The following is a 19,031-nucleotide window of genomic DNA, read 5'->3' as shown; positions in this document are numbered from 1 at the left end:
TAAAAGAAAAAAAAAAGAATTTAACAAAAATAATCTGGAAATTGATTTGCAGATCTAATTCAGCCAGTTTTGCTCTGTACTTAAACACTTAGTACATTTTACATACTAATCATTGTAATATATATAGTGTTTAAAAAAAAAACTACCTACCTTCCTACCCAAATTTTAAAACCAGCGCAATAGGAAACAAACATATTTTTTGTGGCCTAAAATAGAAAAACATGGATACCATTTTTTTCATAACATATGTAGTCACAAACAATGGATGACACAATTAAAGCATCCTGCTGACATACCATACCTTGACCAGCCATTCTCGCATTAGGCAATAAGCAGATGTCAGCCAGGTGAGTGATACTTTGCCTAATTGGGCCTCTTATTTCACTTCCACTAGTCATATTTCTGAGTTTTGTCATTTATCCAGTGCTGCAATAGAGAATAAAAGTTGAATGTGTTGTTTTGTACCTCCTACCTTTTGGGTTGTTCTTGAATTTTACACCTGAAATATTACTTGATCATTGAGAAACATAATATGAAAAAGTTAAATATAGAGCAGCATGATCTATTGATATTTACCAGAAAAGACAATATTGTCTAAAATAGAAGTCATTGTTTGATGTGTCCCATGTTTTTGATAGGCTCTATTGACTTAGGATATGAGATCACTATTAATTCTTCTGATTATATTGTATCAGAGATGTAGAATGTACATGTTTTTCTACAAGAAATCTTTCTGTTTGTTTCCAGCAAGTAAACTTCCAGCAGTTGGAAAATCATTAAAGGAAAGAAGCAAATCAAGCCGCTTGGTGTTCAGCATAACCATAGATTCAGAGTCAAATTTCAAAGCAGCAGTCAGAGACCTTGAGAGTTTTGTGAAGAGTGAAATCATAGAGAAAGAAATTAGTTCTCCTCCGAAAATAATTTCTGAATTGCTTGATAGACAGGTAAGTCTGTTCTTATAACTGCTGTGTATTCTTAAGCAAACTGCTCATATATACTTACTTTCTTCACCTGTGATAACAAGATTTTACTTTATTTTAGTTGGGTTTGATCATTACATTTTCCTCTTTAATTCTGTGTAGCATGCACTACCGCAAGTAAAAGAGCTGATAAAAAAATGCCAATTTCAATAAGAGGATATTTTATTGAATACTATTACAGAATACCTGCATTTTTTAAATGGTGTTTGATTGGTGAAAGTGATTAGACATACTGGCACTTTAATGGCCCACCACTACAAATATCTTGACATCTGCTTTTTATATACCTGACCATCAACTCCCAGACCCCTCTTCCCACCCTATCTTAGGATAGCTGCTTAATAGTCAGAACCCAAAATACATTACATATATGATGTCCCTTTCTGCATTGACTCCATGTACAGACAAACAAAACACTAAAAAACTAAAATATTGTACAACCTTTTGGTGATATCCTATTTTTGAGACCTTTGACCCCCTTTTATTAGGGCCTCAAGGGGAAAAAAAGGTTGTAGAACATACATAATATGTCTTTATTTGTTTCAGAACTATACCAAATGGGGAAAAATTAAATGTAATACAAAGAAAAAGGGAGTGAAGGGTTTAGATGACTGGGGTTGTACCAAAATCTGGAAAACTTGGAGCAAAGCTGGAACCCAATGGAAAGTTACATTCTTTGAAAACTTTATCATGAAAAAGTACTTAATTTTTGAAGTAACAAAGACCTGAAAGTGCTTCATTTTAATGCCAACTACAACATCATCAAGTGATACCATATTTTTTCACCTGTTCTTGTGCCCCATGGGTCATTGAGTCAGTTAAAATCCATTCAATGCTTAAATAGTCTGAGACATTTGATTTGACATGCATGATGACATGTATTGGTGAGGTCCTATTTTTTTAAATTAGGAATTGACTCTACCCACCCCTGCTATGCCAAGGAATTGGGACCAGCTGTAGAAAACATTACTACATGCCTGACATATCCTAAGTATTTTAAGAACAGTATCAAAGTGATCATGAAAAGCATAATTAAAGGAAAATGAGCATGGTGTACCCTATTGTCTTTATGCATGCCCAAGAGGTCACCTAAATTGGTGACAGAAAATACAGTCACCTGCTAAATTTGACCACTGTATCACAAGTAAGTGGTAAAGGAGCATTTGCGTTTACAAGAAATGTATGAAATAAACATATCCTCAGACAGAAAGATGTATAGACGTTAGAGAGGAAACATATACATATGATTTTCCAAGAGGTGTGTTTAAAGTAAGTCTGATTTACAAGGAATAAACAGTGATCCCTCTCTTATGATTAGTGGAGTAAATTAAACAATATTACATTCTTTTTTCACTTTTAAAAAGTAAAAGTAAGTTTTATTTTAAAAACAACCAAAACCCCCAATACAATAATAAATATATTCTCATTTCATAAGTACTTATTTGTAACAACCAGTAGGATTGGGTTGAGAGCTGCATGGTCACATAAAATCATTTGTTTCACTGAAAATGTTTCAATATCTACCAATGCATTTCACTTACATTTGAAATAAAACCTTTATACAGAGATAGTTCTTCAGTCTGGAGAAGCTGAAATCCCATAAAATTTATTTTGAAGTTTTTTTGCTTATTAATGTTCCACAGTAGTTATTCTGAGGCAATATATACTGTTTTCTGTTATACATGTTAGATTTACATATCACAGTTAAGCATTTAAATCATATAATCATTAGCAGGCTGGATGCCAAGGGATACTGTATTGAGTGGGGAAAAAAATGTTGTGCACTAGAGAAGAAAAAGTCTTAAAGATATTGGTATTTTTGCAATAACTATGATTGCAGTTAATACCTAGCAATCACTTCCTTTGAGTGTGATTATAAAGCTTAACATAACTGGTCTATATGTTCCTCATATAGATAACTTTTTCTTGTTGATTGTTGCTTTCATTTTTCCATGAAAACTTTCGGTAATTCATTATTTTGTTCAGCCATGCTCTTTTATGCCCAATTTTTCACATTATGAATAACATAAAGTTGTCTATCTGTAGATAGATCTCATAAGTCAGTAACATTTCAGGTCACAAAGATGGAGGGAATGGGTCAGGGAAAAACTTTTGTGTCTGTATACAGGCAGAAAGGGGTCATCCAGATGTCTGGAACTCACAAAGAGGTGTTAGAAACATATGATAGTATCGTGAAATATCTGCATAACATTGAGCGAGATAAGATGAAGGAAGAAGAGAAATTGAAGTCACAAGCAACAAGTAGGTTAACTTTCAATCAAGGTTTTGTTTGAATAAACATTTTGAGAAACATATTTCTGTGTTTGTCACTGGATCATTCCCAGTAATTCAAGAGTTTGTATTCTTTGTAACTACTCTCTGCCATATTTCATGTAGAGTTATGTTTGTATGGTAAGGGAAATTGGACCATTTTTCTCCTTGAAATTTATAACAGAAATAATGACTTCATTTGTGTACCATAGTGACATCAATAAAAAGTAATCTTCACTTTGTAAAGGGATGATAGTGTTTCTTCATAGAAATTTAAATATATAGTTCCAAAAGCTTTTTTGTCCTACATATGAGTTCATTGTACTAAACATACATATAAACAAAAATAACCAAACTAATTGGGAATTATTTTGCATATATGGCATTCAACATGTCCACTGTTTTTGTATCCTGCACATCTAGTGTTCAACATGGCAGCCATGTCAGTCACTGTATCCTGCACATGTAGCATTCAACATGGCAGCCATGTCAGTCACTTTATCCTGCACATCTAGCATTCAACATGGCAGCCATGCCAGTCACTGTATCCTGCACATCTAGCATTCAACATGGCAACCATGTCAGTCATTGTATCCTGTACATCTAGCATTCAGCATGGCAGCCATGTCAGTCACTGTATCCTGCACATCTAGCATTCAACATGGCAGCCATGTCAGTCAAGTATCCTGTACATCTAGCATTCAACATGGCAGCCATGTCAGTCATTGTATCCTGTACATCTAGCATTCAACATGGCCACCATGTCAACCATTTTATCTTACACATCTAACATTCAATATGGCAACCATGTCAGTCATTGTATCCTGTACGTCTAGCATTCAACATGGCCACCATGTCAGTCACTTTATCCTGCACATCTAACATTCAACATGGCAGCCATGTCAGTCAAGTATCCTGTACACCTAGCATTCAGCATGGCAGCTATGTCAGTCATTGTATCCTGTACATCTAGCATTCAACATGGCCACCATGTCAGCCATTTTATCTTGCACATCTTGCATTGCCACAATGTCAGCCACTGTACCCCGCATATTGAGTTGTCTCAAGAGTTTCCATTCTAGTTTTGCACTTTGACTTAAGAGGATTTATCAAGAGAAATCATTTTAAAATGAGATGGTTAAAAGATTTACAAGCCTTAGAAGGCACAAGATTTAAATTGTTCAGAATTGTATGAATTTCATTGAAGTGCATGATTACAAACATAAAGTCATTCTATGATATAGGTAGTTAAATGTCTCTAAAGTGCATTTGGACACCTTGGTTATTTTATATTTTTGACTCGGATGACATAATGGCATGACATTTGTTTTGCGTGAAGTTATCATGTGGTTTATTCATCGAAACAGAGATATCTATAACATATAGGGTTTCTGTTCAAAATAAGAGATAGGTAACTTACGCATATTCATTTGAAAAAACCTTGTTACGGGAATTGAAAGTACCATGTAGAAAATGTTTCCTGCAAATTCTTGCTTGTTGGAACTATTTGTGAAGGCAGTAGAAAATTGGCTTGAGATGTGAAAAGTAGAACTGACCCATGATAATTACTATTGTGCACACTGTAAGGAAAATGATCAGTACTATTTATAAACAACTGTGATTACAATTCAGTCTGTCAATGTGACTGTATAGTTTCTCTCCAAATGTATGAAAATACATATTCAAACAGTAATCTTATGTCACTTATTTGCAGTCTGTAGTTACTGCATGATATTAGTACGATATGTGAAAATGGTGAAAAATAAGTTTGTCAGAAAACAAATTTAAGCTTAAGTATATTACAATTCTAAATGTACCCCTGTTACTTTGCTGTGTGTAAGCCAAGTAGTATTGCACTTTGACTTGATTGATCTAATACGTCTGCCTTGAGTATGTAAAATATTGTTTATATTTGACTTGATTTATCTCATGATTCTGCCATTTGTAAGTCAAACATTACTGCTGTTTGACTTATCTGATCTCATACTTCTGCCTTGTTTAACTTGCCTGAAATGGGAGTAGGAAATGCATTTTCGGGGCTGTCTCAGAATACGTCCAAATACATCTGCTTCTAATAGAAGTTCAATTAGCTTGATGTCTAGTTGTGTTGGAAACATTGTTTTTCATTGAATATTTGGCTTGCACAGGTGCATAAGGTAAAGGTTGGAGTTCTGTTTGTTGTTTTTTTGTGCTTATTGGACCCATCATGTCCAGGCCCATTTCTGCTCCAAATCCCAGGCTAACTTATCCTAATTTTGCAAAGGTTCACATGTCTGTGTGCAGTTCAGAATAGTCTCTTTTAGACACTGGGCCAAAAGGTCTAAAATCCATACACCAAATACAATTCCAACAATTGTCAAATGTTTGGGGTAAGAAAATTGGGTCTCAAAAGATACATTTTTCCTTCTGTATTTTGTAATTGAGTAGAAAGTCCAGATTATTTGGTATCATTGTAGAGCTACATCTGTCTACTTTTCTGTAATACCACCCACTTTGGTGTATCTTAAATGACCTTGATGCCACAGAAATCAGCAGTAGGGTACTACCTCCTGATGCATAAACATAGTGGCAGGGGTTAATGAGTTAAGTCAAATATTTCTGATGTTTTATATATTTAGAATGATTGACCTTGTACTTTGCAGGTGACTTGTCCCTTCCAAGTAGCTGGACCAAAATGGCCCCCAAGGAAAATATGAAATGTGTTACCCTGAATCCCGGTGATAAGGAGTACAAGGATGTTTCACAAAAGTTTCTTGCTTCAGCTGGAAGTGCTGGTCAGCAGGGTGCAGCATATGCATATCGTATGCATATGTTGAATTATGGGAGTCCTGGATTGACTGTGATTGAGGTAACATTTGGTTAGATGACTTAATGGTATGCATATGTTGAATTATGGGAGTCCTGGATTGACTGTGATTGAGGTAACATTTGGTTAGATGACTTAATGGTATGCATATGTTGAATTATGGGAGTCCTGGATTGACTGTGATTGAGGTAACATTTGGTTAGATGACTTAATGGTATGCATATGTTGAATTATGGGAGTCCTGGATTGACTGTGATTGAGGTAACATTTGGTTAGATGACATAATGTCATAGCTATGATAATTTCAGGGAAAATGAAATTTTTCACTGTTTATTTGTTACAGCTCTGAGCTGACTTAAATTGGTTTTATAGTACCTACAAATGGATTCACCTTTTACCATAATAAACATTGAGAAGAAAACAATTACAGATTCACTTGACTTTTATCTTGCACCCTTGTTCACTAGGTTTGAAGCATTAGTACTTATTTTTACTATCTTTTATTCAGATAGGATGTATTTTGGGTGTAAATATGGTACATGTAGACAGGATTTATAATTCATTATTATAGAACCTCATTTATTGGTAGCTGTTCAGGTGTTATAATTATCATGCATACTGTTTATTGAAACAAGAGAGGAACTAAAAATATGCAGAAAGATATGGTGAATTCATGTATTTTGATGGAAAGAAGCATGAAATAGGCTGTTGTTTCATATCAAATGTCTGTGCTATGGCAGGGAACTAAAATTTGTAAGCTGACGACAGATGGTATGATATGGTGACTATATAAATGCATCAAGATAGGTCTCAGAAATATACTACATAAACTACATGTATGTAACTTACAGATTGAGCGAGTGCAGAACAAGACCCTGTACCTGCAGTACAAGGCAAAGAAGAGACACATGGAGACACAGAACAAAGGAGTGGCAAATGAGAAGGAACTGTGGCATGGAACTGCTGGTACCAATGTTGCAAATATCAGTAACAATGGATTCAACAGGAGTTATGGTGGAAGTGGTAAGTGTCCTATTACTGTAGTATCTATTCAGACTGTAGTATCTATTTAGACTGTAGTATCTATTTAGACTGTAGTATCTATTTAGACCTTTCATCTTGTTTTGAGGAATCAAGGTCTTTGTTGTGTTTGCTTCTCAATTGAAAGGTGGTATTTAATTGCCATTATGTAATGTCATCAGTTTTATGCCAGTTGTATGGTTGGTTCACATATATGTATATGTACAAAACAATATTCTATGTCTGCAGAAAGAAATATATAAAGATAACAATTAAAAATGTCAGATTTAAAGAAAGTTATCTGATTTTAATTTGATGGATATAAAGTACATGTACCTATCATTGTGAACTTTAATTTTGTCATATATTTATGCATTCTTGTTTTTCAAAGTACTGTTTGAAATATATAACTTGTATTGTATGAGTATGATAAAATATTATGGTTTTAACAATATCATTTCACATATTTAAAGACCATTGTTTATACTGTACATTCACTATTTTACCCATGTGCATGGGCCCTCATTTTAAAATATCTTGAACTAGAGTACCACTGACATTGTCAATATTTTGTTCATTTGTGCATGTATAATTTTGGAGATAATGTGTTTAACAGTTTGTTCCTTTTATTTAGGTTCCCATGGTGCTGGCACTTACTTTGCTGTTAATGCTTCCTATTCTGTTAGTGGTTATTGTAATCCTGATGCAAGCGGACATCGTCATATTTACCTGGCCAATGTTTTGACGGGGGATAGTGTAGTTGCTGGCTCGGGGACTCGTGTTCTTCCTCCCAAGGACCCTCGTTACCCACACATCACTTATGACTCAACAACAGACAGTACAACCAATCCCCAAATGTTTGTCATATTTCATGATACACAGGCCTATCCTACATACCATATTACATTCTGTTAAAAAGTTATCTCAGTTGATGTGTTTCTTGAGAACAATTTTATAAAGGTAAAAATTGGAAACATGTATCCAAATAGGAATCTGCTTTACCACCCAGTATAACACAAGGTGAGAAAGAGGTATTTGTCTTGCACATTAGATACTGCTTTTGGAGATGCATGTCACCAAATATTACATTTACTATAGTGAGACATCATCATAGGAGTGTGTAGTCAATAGTTAATATGACATTCCCATGCTGAAATACTAGGTAAACATGGTTTACACAATACAAACTTCATTTTCATTTTCATGTTAGAATTGAAATAACGACTTGAAAAGCAGCAGGGGTGCTTGAGCATTATTTGAAATTGTGAAACTGAAAACATGTATCTTTTGAAATAGATTATTTACATAAAAATGCTTATAGCTAAGAGTGAGATTAAACTGTAAAAGTAAAAAGTGAAAAAAAGTGTTGGCAAATACTAACTCTGAGTCTGATTTCATTCTTAGATAAATTACTGGATTTAATGCTCAATATTGAATTTGAGGAAAAATGTGATCAGTTATTTTCCATCAATAATCCTTCATATATAAAGCAAATTTGCCAACAATATTGGATATTTTTTTATATAAGACTATTGATGTAAAAGTAAACCTTACTAGAACGACTCCAGACTGATTATTGGATTGATTCCAAATCTGCCTGATGAAAGTTAGTTTGTGTTTCTTAGTTGGCCTTTGACAAGATTTTTGGAATCATTTCCTGGATAGTTTGGAGAACTCCAAATTGTGATTTGTGATGACTGCCATTAGGTTAAAGAAGATGGTGGCTCTTTTCGCCCATAGATGCAATTTAAAATGGTATCATTATAATGTGAACTCTTTGAAATCGAAATGCCTTGTCATATATTTGTTTTTTAAAAAAACTGCCTTCCCTGGTTACAATGTATGTCTAAGAAAAATAGCCAAATGCTCTTTCTTAATTGCTCTTTAATTTGCCTTATCCAAAATCTTCTGCAATTATTTTCTGACTCAACTGATTTCTGCTCTCATTGTCCAAGATAACCCATTTGTTTGGGTTTGGCAACCTAAAATTTTTTGTGGCCACAAACATTTTAAAGTAGGTCACCCTAAGGCTACTAAATGTTAATAAGTACTTAGTGTGCTGAAGTTATAAGCACCAGAACTGACATTAATATTTCAGTTTCCTAAACATATTATCATACAGATTACATTTTACCACAATAACTTGAAGCGGCAAAGAGATGAAAATTGAATTCTGCAGATGGGCCAGACATTATTGTCTCTTTATATTACTTTTGACCATAGCAGATAAGGCCTTGTGTTTCCCAGTTTTAGCCTTAAGGTCAGCTAAGAATGTAATATTAAATTTGTTTTTAGTTTTAAGCATAAAGGTAAACTTGTAAAAATTTGGAATTTGCAGTCTGAGATGATAGTTTTTAAGTTGTAAATGAATTAATTCACCAATAAGACTTGAATTTCAGTAGCTACGGTTAATGAAAAAAATCTGTACATGAAAATTTATCATCAAATAAATGCATACACTTGTGTTACAAGAAATACCATGTAAATGTATATAAACGTTTTGTACAGTTTTATCAACAAAATCTAAGTCTATAGTTGAACATTAATAAGTTTTCACTGGAAATTAATACTAGGAGTTATATCAGTCCATCTGTTTCTTTGGTATGATGTCCATTCACTTTTATCAATTATAGTTAGTATTACTAAAAATAGTAATCAGTTGTATGATCTTATTATAATTAGTTTTAAAAATGTATCAATCCACTGGTATTTCAGGTCAGTTTTATATCAAGGTAGGCAAATCATATTTAGGTAAATGATTAGGCATGAGAGTAGTTATTTTCCTTGAAAATTTTTCTATTAATAATAATACTTGAAACAGTAGTAGATAATGCTGTTCATAAAAATCACCATGTTGATTCCTCAATGTTTCATTCTTTAGTGACTTATAAAGACAAACGAATGAAGAAAAATACCATAAACATTATTTAGGGCAGTAATTTTACAATTATTATAATACTAAAAAGATTGAATAACAATTTCTCATGAGTTATGTTCTCTTTTGGTCAGATTTGTATCACTTTAACCCTCAAATCTATTAGTATTTTAAAACAATTTATTAATTCCAGGACGCAAAGGGATAAATTATATTTTAATTAAATTGAGACTTGTAGGAACTTTTTCTGTCCATAAAAAGTTTCCAGCAGTGTAATTTATACTTCTGACCTTAATTTTGTGTCCCCACGTAATATGTCAAACCTTTATTATAATACACATGTAATAAACTTTGAAAATATAAGCACTGAAAAATGACTTTAATTGAGAAATTTGATAAAAGTAAAATCAGGTTACCTTTTTTCAGTTGGATATCAGGAATCCAATACATAACAAGCTATCTCTGCCTGTGAAATGTATTTTTCACTGCAGGTATACATTTTGTTTATAAACACATAATTTATGTCAGTATTAAGGTTAAATCCAGTAGATTTGTTTATTTATTTTAGCACTAGTCTTTTATTTCTATAATTGTCAAAAAAATATTTTTGCTTGTCAACAATTAAGACGGTAGTGGATATGCATTTTGTATAATTTTGAAGTTCATTAATTTATCTGTTTTTACATAGGTATGTCCAGTTTTAATTAATTAAAGGTCGCCGGCCATATTCCAACATTTTCCTATTTATATCAGATTTGTATTACATGAATAAAAATAGTTATCCTCACACCAAAAAAATTATCAAATGTAAAGAAGAAATAATAATTTAATTACTCGAAATAAAAGTATAAAATGCTGTTACTTCCCCTTAGTTGCGATTTCCCACCTATAGAGGACGCAACCGTAAATGACGTACATGTATCCCTACAAGATGAAGTACACGCTTCTTCTTGTTGAAAAATAAAACAATATAAACTATGAAGCCTAAAATTAAGTATATTTTTTATAATATCTCATGTATACTACCCTTAGAAAAATGTATACATATTATGTAGAATATTATCTGTTACGTAGTTTTGTTGTATAAATGATAATTTATAATTTGACCAGAAGACTTAAATTGAGAATGTCATTGTGCAAATGCATATATTTGTTTGCATAAAAAATGTATATAAATATTTTAATTAGAACAAGCAAGATATGTCAGTTTGTGTTTTCTCTCATAAATATGTATGTTATGAAGCATGATTATTAAAGAATATCAAAAAAGTTTGTTTAAATTTAGTTTTTTTTCCCTAAAACATATCTTACATAGCATCTACTTTTTTGTTGAAGAAAAAGAACGTACAAACTATTGTTAAGTTTGGCCGAATTGTATTTCAAGTTGGGCTGAAATGTCTTTGGGCCAAATTCATTATAATCCGGCATAAATGATACAACTTTCCCATCACTCCCTTATTCGATCCCACAGATTAAATACACTTTTTCTGGCAAAAATGTTTTTTTTGGAAAACGAAAGAATGCTTTTTCTCCATCATCACTCTTTTGGTTACATCCATATGCAACACAGTGCACCATATTTGCTGTACAAAAGCACAATCGTACGCTATATCACATAGACATTTACATGGGGAAATTAGGCACTTGGTTGAATAGAAGGGATAAATGTACGTCATATCCAGTTTTGGCATGCGGAAACTTCCAATTGTTTACGGAGATGGCTGAATAATTTTTTCATTTTATGAAGCAGCGTTTTAAGTCTAATTAAACATTTGTATGGTGTGCATACATAACCAATGCATTTTGTTTATAACTATAATAATATCACACCTTTGTACAATATAGGTGGCCGGTGACCTTTAACTAATTATTTATTTATCACTTGATGACTGCTGTTATCTTGTAAATTATTGAAAGTGTCAAGAAGTCGCATGGGTCACTTGGATTAAGATTTTAGGATGAAACATTTTGCATCATACATCCATTGATGAAAGGATCAGACTTTGAACTTGATTTACTATTGTATACATGGAGCATATACATGTGTGTGGATCATCCGTGTGGGTGTTAGATCAAAAAGGTAAAGGATCAAGGTGCAAGTTTTATGAAGTGCTTCATCTTCAACTTTTTTAAAATGGTTTATTACACAAACATAGAATGTGTAGTCACATGCGATAGACACACATTTAATGGATAGACACAGAATAGACACAAAGATTTAATGGATAGACACAGAATAGGCAAAAACATTTAATGGATATATGTGGGACAGACACAAACATTTAATGGGTAGACACAGGATAGACAAAAACATTTAATGAATAGACACATGATTGACAAACATTTAATTGATAGACACAGGGTAGACATAAACATTTAATGGATATACACAGGATAGACAAACATTTAATGAAGGAAGTGAAATGTTCCCTGCAGTGGGGTGGACCAAAGGTCAAAGGTGGAAAGGTTGTTTTATACAGTGATCATCTGATAGTTAATAAATCTAGAGTGACAGTATCACAAGATGGGTGGGTGTTAATTTGGATATTTTTGGTTCAGATTTGTTGATGAAAGATTCATGATTCCAAAACACATCAGACCAGTTTTCTTCAAATTTAGATATAATATCTTCAGTACTTTCTCTATCTTCCAATTATTCTTTTTACCATGACTGATAATGGTTGTGAATCAGTAAGACAAATAAAATTTGCTGAAAGATGTCTGCAGTGTTCATTTCCAATTAGTCGTAGTCTGGTTCAAAGCAACATAAAGAAAGAAGAAAGAAAACTTTGTTGTCCTTTATAAAATATTTTACAGTTTTGCTAAATGGTTGTGCCACAGGGTAGGTCAGTGTTGTCAAAAAATGACTTAAAATATAGGTAAATTGCTTAACTGGTTCTTCTTTAGTAAATCAATGCTCAGTCATCATGCCATTGTTAGAATAGTAAAAGAAAATCACATGCAAGAGAATACTTGTGTTCTCTTTTATCTACCATGGGCTTGCTGTTGTATATCTGCATTTCATGCAGTTATGTGATCAAGATTATGAACAAACCTCTGGTTTGAGGTTTAAAAAAATTTCTTTTTTTAACACCATTGCCTTAGCAAGTAAAAAAAATCAACTTCATATGCAAGACATCCCAAAATATTTTTTAAAAGATTGTTTAGAGTATCATCATGACATTCAATATCGAAAGATAGATGCATCTTGCCAGAAGACATTTTTAAAAGTGTATCTGTTGAGTTTATTACTTTATTATCTTCTATATTGATGTAAAAGTGTTGCTTTGAAATATATTGAATCCAAACACTGACAAATATCTATCATAAGCAGAATTTCCAAGACATTGTGGGGTCTGTTGATTTTTTGGTTTTGATGAACCCTTTGTGAAATGGTATAAATAGGTTTAAAAGCAACTTACCATGAATATGTAGAGTATTTCAGATTCTATTTAAAACAAATATTCTTTAAAGGTATCTTGTGTGGATATTGCTTTGGAGTTTACTGAGGCTTAATACAGATTGATGCCTTGTGTGTCATGTTTTTTTAAAAAATTGGTTCTAAATGAATATGATGCTACTCTGACCTCCAACAAAGCCACTGTGGCATAGATAATAATTTTTTTTTGTCATGAATAATTCATATGAGCAGGTGAATTAGACTGTTTTTTCTATTAATGCCTTCATTGCAAATGGTACAGCAAATCCTTGCTTTAACATGCTTTGTTATAGTACAAATTTGGATATAACACAATCATGGCATGCCCCCCAAAATTTCATATATTGTTTTTTACATGAATAATAAATATTTTGTTTCAAAGTATAAAAATAATGTATAAAATTTCAGGGAAAAATTCATCTATGAATTTGCATATAACACTTATCGAGGCATAGTTCCTAAAATGTTTCAATAAAAATTTCACCATTTTTTGAAGTGTATTGCCAAAATAAATAAGAGTTTGGTTTAGTAATTTGGCCAGATGTGTTTTACTCTGGAAGATTAAGGTGTCTTATTATTGCATCTTTATTGATAGGAATAAAGCTATTAAACATTTCTGTTTGTGAATGTTCATTTTAAATGTGTCAAACGTCAATAACTGTACTTTGATTTTAGTTTAATTTTGAAAGATTTCAGCTTATAAGTGTTAACTTTATTATTATTGATCATGAACAATAAAGCCATTAAGTCATGGTGTTTGCTTTCAGTGTATTGTGTACAACCATTGTGCAAACAATAGCTGATATGCTTGCTCATTACACTGCAAAACAGCAAAGCAATAAACAATGTGGTAGTTGAAAAAAGATTCTCACCTGAATTTATAAATCAATTAATATAAGTAACTGCTATTCATCAAAGTCCATCTCACAGCTAAATGTTGTCCAAATTATAGGGCAGTGGTTTATAAAACATCAAAGAAATTAAAACCACCACCATATGCATGTGGCAGTGTTTTTAAGCAATTACTGAACAATCATTTGAGTGAATAATGTTTTCCAGTCTCTGCAAATATTAACCCTTTTTTGAGTAACAGTACAATTATTCTTGCTGTAGTTATTAAAACAAATAGATGACAAAGTATTAGTAAGTGGGTATTTACAATGTACAACAGGGCAAAGACACTTATAGTCCTTACTGTTAAAGGTAAGCTTGAAGCCCTGATGAGGATTAAGTCCAGTCTTAAACAAACACAATTAACCTTGAGATTTAGGCTTTTAATGAATCAACCATCTGAGGCTGGAACAGCTGCTGAAAATCTATCAGTATTATTATTTTCAGCAGAGAAATTATGAAATTTATAGAGACCATTATTGACCTTGGGATATGCTTGTGCATGACTACATGTGGATTAACCATAGATGTAATTCATCTTTCCTTACATAATTTTGTTATTAGTTAATTCAGGCACCTAATAATCTATGACAAAATTACTAAATATTATACTTCCATGTCCAAAATTTTAAAGTAATTATTATGGATTTACTCTCAAACATGCCATGTGATTTGCTGGCAGAGATGGTGTGTTGATACTCAGTTTATGCTAGACATTAGATGTGTGTTTGATACTACTATATTAAAACATAAAACATATTTCTCAAATATATGTGGGGGGGATGGGTGTGCATATTTGTACTAATGCGTGGTTCTCTGAATAAAGTAAAATATATAATGCAATCTCTGTTTTCAGTATGTATTGTTGAATATGCATTGATTTAAGATGGTAACTATACCTAATGAGTTTTGTGCCCACTTTTATTACACATAATGCCCCCAATTAATCTGATGCAGGCATCATCATCTTCTGCTAATTGACTTGGTGCACCGTTACATTTTTTGGACCCTTACCATCATGTTATAGTGGGGTTGTATCTCAAATCTTGTTGTTGCTACTCTGTTATCAGTACATAAGTGTTTTTTATATTCTTTATGAAAAACATGCATATTCCAATTTTTGGTAAAGTACTTTATTGTTCCCATTGTGATTACCATGATTTTGTACTAAAGAAGCAAATTTTTTCATTTTACTAACCAGTATAGTGGTGCTAGTATTTATGTATACATAAGTCCTATTTTGTTTTATATATATAAAATGTTTTTCCAACCAGTTCAGAAGGTGTTGTAGATATAAGTTCTGGACATGAAAATTGTTTCATGGATAAAACTGCAATTTTGACCTTGGCCAAATCAGGATCACTGGAAATGACCTATTCATTGACGATATGTTAGTATGGGTGTTTCTGATAGTCACAACTGGAAGTAAACTCGTGTCCTAGTACAATGTTTTCAAACTATAGTTTATCTAAAGCATTTTCATGGGCCTAATGAGGTACAGGTTCTTTATCATACTTGACTGACTACAAGTATTCAAACTATAGTTTATCTAAAGCATTTTCATTGGCCTAATGAGGTACAGGTTCTTTATCATACTTGAATGACTACAAGTATTCAAACTATAGTTTATTCAAAGTATTTTCATTGGCCTAATGAGGTACAGGTTCTTTATCATACTTGAATGACTACAAGTATTCAAACTATGGTTTATCCAAAGCATTTTCATGGGCCTAATGTGGTGGGGTTTTTTGTCATACTTCAGTGAGACTTGTTTGTGTGGAGAGTTTCACAATTTAATTTTTCTTAAAATAAGTCCAGATTGCAGTAATTGATCATAAACAAATAAACTGATCTAGCAATTATAGGTCATAAGTTCAGTATCTTCAGATGATTTTAGGCGACAGTGCAAGGTTTCATATTAAGGGGTTCTTAATTGCTAGGCTTCTTTTCATTCCTTACTATGGTTTGGTTTGGTGCCTGACAGTACAAAAATACAATTAGGTTATTTAGTTCCAAGGCAATTGGAGCAAAGTGCTTTCCCATGGACACACCTAGGTAGCTGACTCTGGACTATGGTAATGTACAAACTAATGGGTTGATGTTGCATGCAATTATACATTGTATACATTAAGAGACTTAAGAGACAAAATAACTCCATATAATCTGAATGTATGCAGTAAATGTATCCACGTCATCTTGGATCATGCAAATCACTGTAGTGGGGAGGGGGCACTCGTTTTATTATTTGTAGTATGGATTGTTTGACGTTCAGAAATAGAAGTTAAACATTCTTTCTGAACTGGGGTTATATGGGTATATTACAAACACAATTATGTTTCTAACTTGGTGTAAAATCTATTAGCATGATATTTTTATCAGCAGGTAATGTTGATATAATTTCACCAGAAATAAGATATGTATGTACTTATGCTAACAGTAATAATTCCAATATTAATACTCCTTAGTGTTCACACCTTGTTGATGGGATATTCATATTGAAATTAATTATTCATAGTGGGATGCAAAAACTTGCCTGAAGTAGGGAATGCGTCCGAAACCTTGAGTAAAACCTTCTACAAATTCTACATTTATTTCAACACAAGTGCCCACTCCCACCCACCTTGTTTTTGTTATATGCTTAGGATATAATAAGAACAGAAATGTGTACTGTCTTGATGCTTTCTTTGATATTGTAATCTTTTTTCATTTGAAATAAAATTGATGTATTTATGAATGAAATTTGTTTTCTTATCTATCCGTTTTCATTCATGGAAGTACAGTTCCCACAAAAAACACCTAACACAGAACATCGTTTGAAATCTGTAGCTGCTTAATTTTGTTTCTTTGTAGTGCACTTTTTTGCCACTGACCCTGTCATCTTCAAGTTTCTTTTAGCAGACCACTGGAATACTTGCAGCCAAATCTTGCAGAGGTCATCCTTGCATAAAGGCCTTTCATAATTTTCCAAATTATATAAATGATTCCATAAGATATGGCTGTTGTTGCTAAAAATAGGAAAACCTTTAAGAACTTTATTCAGAAAAACTGCTGAATAGAATTTGATTCACAGAATGTACATTGGTATATAAACATTTCAGTAGGATACAGTTAATCAGATCTACTACTTTTTATGTTGCCATTGCTAACATTAGGATAAGAGTTAACTTTAGATGACTTCTCAGAACACCAGTGAACAGAATTCCACCACAATTAACAAAAAGCATAATGGCATAAAAGTTTTTTATTGTTTGTCTTTTTTAGAAATACTTCCAATTCATCATCAAATATGGCCACTCTTATAAAACAGAAAACCATTTCCTTAACTCCTCAGAACTGCTCAACAAAAACAACCAAATTTGACAGAAATAATCTTCGTATAAAGGTCTCTGAGTTTTATAGAAATGATGCCCCTCTTTTTCCAATATAATCACTGTTAAAAAAATGAGAGGAACAATTGTGAGACATCTCATCATAAACTGCCTAAAGGAAAATGAGCAAATTCAACAAAACATCTTATAAAAGTCATCAATGGTGCTGATCAGCTTCAAATATAAATGAAAATACAGAAAATAGAGAAATCTTGAAATAGTCTTAATCAGAATATATCAAAAGAACAAAGTCAAAGTAAGGTTCTGCGGGAAGCATTCCATTAATCGAGATTCATTGGCCAGCTTTTCTTGCATTTGGCTATTAGATGTCAGCTAGGTAACTATCTCAGATAATTTGAGCCCATTATTTTATAAATGATGTTGGATTGAAACAAAAGTTATGAGGCTTTCTAAGCCTAAAAAGATAAAGTTGTATGCAATAGTGATTGTAAAAATGTATTAATGGAAATGATGGAATACTTTGAATATTTGCTTTTCATGTTTGTATCAGGACAATCGTAAGATAAATAGAAAAATAAAGAACAAAAAATGCATTTGAAAAATGATATATGTACATTTATACCGGTCACATATTCAAAGTGGTTTCCACCCACAATACATTTGCAGTATCTTCAAATGTGTTAAATTCATGTATATGCAGTTTCCACTTTTAGTGAATGGGTATAGCCATATTCATTACTAAAATTTTAAGAGATTCCTTGGAAAGTGAAAGTTGACCAATTATATTTTACAAAAAGGTTCTGCAACCTCTCTCCAATAAACCCCAAAATAAACAAAACTGAAATTAGATATTTAGCATGTATATGCCAACCTATTGCATTATAACAGTAAGTTAATGCTGGTACATATAGTTTTGTTTCAAATAAATCATTTTGTCCAAGCGTTTGGCAAATTCATAAACATTTTACTTATAAAATTTTCATCTGGGAGTGATTAATACAGGTATAAGTCACAGGCTAGATGGTTTTTACAGTTGCAATTTTGTTTTGTGGGGGTATGTTTCAGGATGGACATTTGTCAGTTGATTTTATCATGAGTTATTTATTTCTGTTAAATTTTCTAAATTTTTCCATGACAATAAAGACTCTCCTTTCTGCTAACAATAAAAATTGTATTGCTTGCATCTCATATACTTGGACATATTGTACCAAATGGGTAATGTGGCCAATGGTCATTAACAACTTTTGACAGTATATGTCTGTGTAAGTGATTTCCTCTAAGCCAAACAGTGTACAATTTCTGTATATTTGCATCTTGCATTGACAAAAGACCTGTTACATGTTAAACTCATTTTAGTTTCTGGCAATGTGTACACTTCATAATGATCAGGTCAGAGATATACACAATTATAAAATATGTA

At 32.4% G+C, this 19,031-nt stretch overlaps 1 protein-coding gene across 2 annotated transcripts in view; it reads left to right on the top strand.

The window, feature by feature from the left end:
• Positions 1-17,021, top strand: part of LOC149794962 (protein mono-ADP-ribosyltransferase PARP14-like) — a 156,499-nt gene extending 139,478 nt beyond the window's left edge. For both annotated transcript variants that reach the window (XM_089964622.1, XM_089964621.1), the window contains exons 17-21: positions 748-944; positions 3,056-3,242; positions 5,894-6,099; positions 6,909-7,080; positions 7,712-17,021. In XM_089964622.1, the coding sequence (XP_089820748.1) occupies positions 748-944; positions 3,056-3,242; positions 5,894-6,099; positions 6,909-7,080; positions 7,712-7,992 (1,043 nt within the window). In that variant the 3' untranslated portion in view covers positions 7,993-17,021. The remainder of the gene's footprint in view (positions 1-747; positions 945-3,055; positions 3,243-5,893; positions 6,100-6,908; positions 7,081-7,711) is intronic.
• The last annotated feature ends 2,010 nt before the right edge of the window (positions 17,022-19,031 follow it).

Source organism: Sinohyriopsis cumingii, chromosome 7 (assembly GCF_028554795.1).
Source record: "Sinohyriopsis cumingii isolate HCF-2022 chromosome 7, ASM2855479v2, whole genome shotgun sequence".
NCBI lineage: Eukaryota > Metazoa > Mollusca > Bivalvia > Unionida > Unionidae > Sinohyriopsis > Sinohyriopsis cumingii.
Note: the sequence above shows the minus strand (reverse complement) of the source record. Positions and strands in the feature narration are given on the sequence as shown.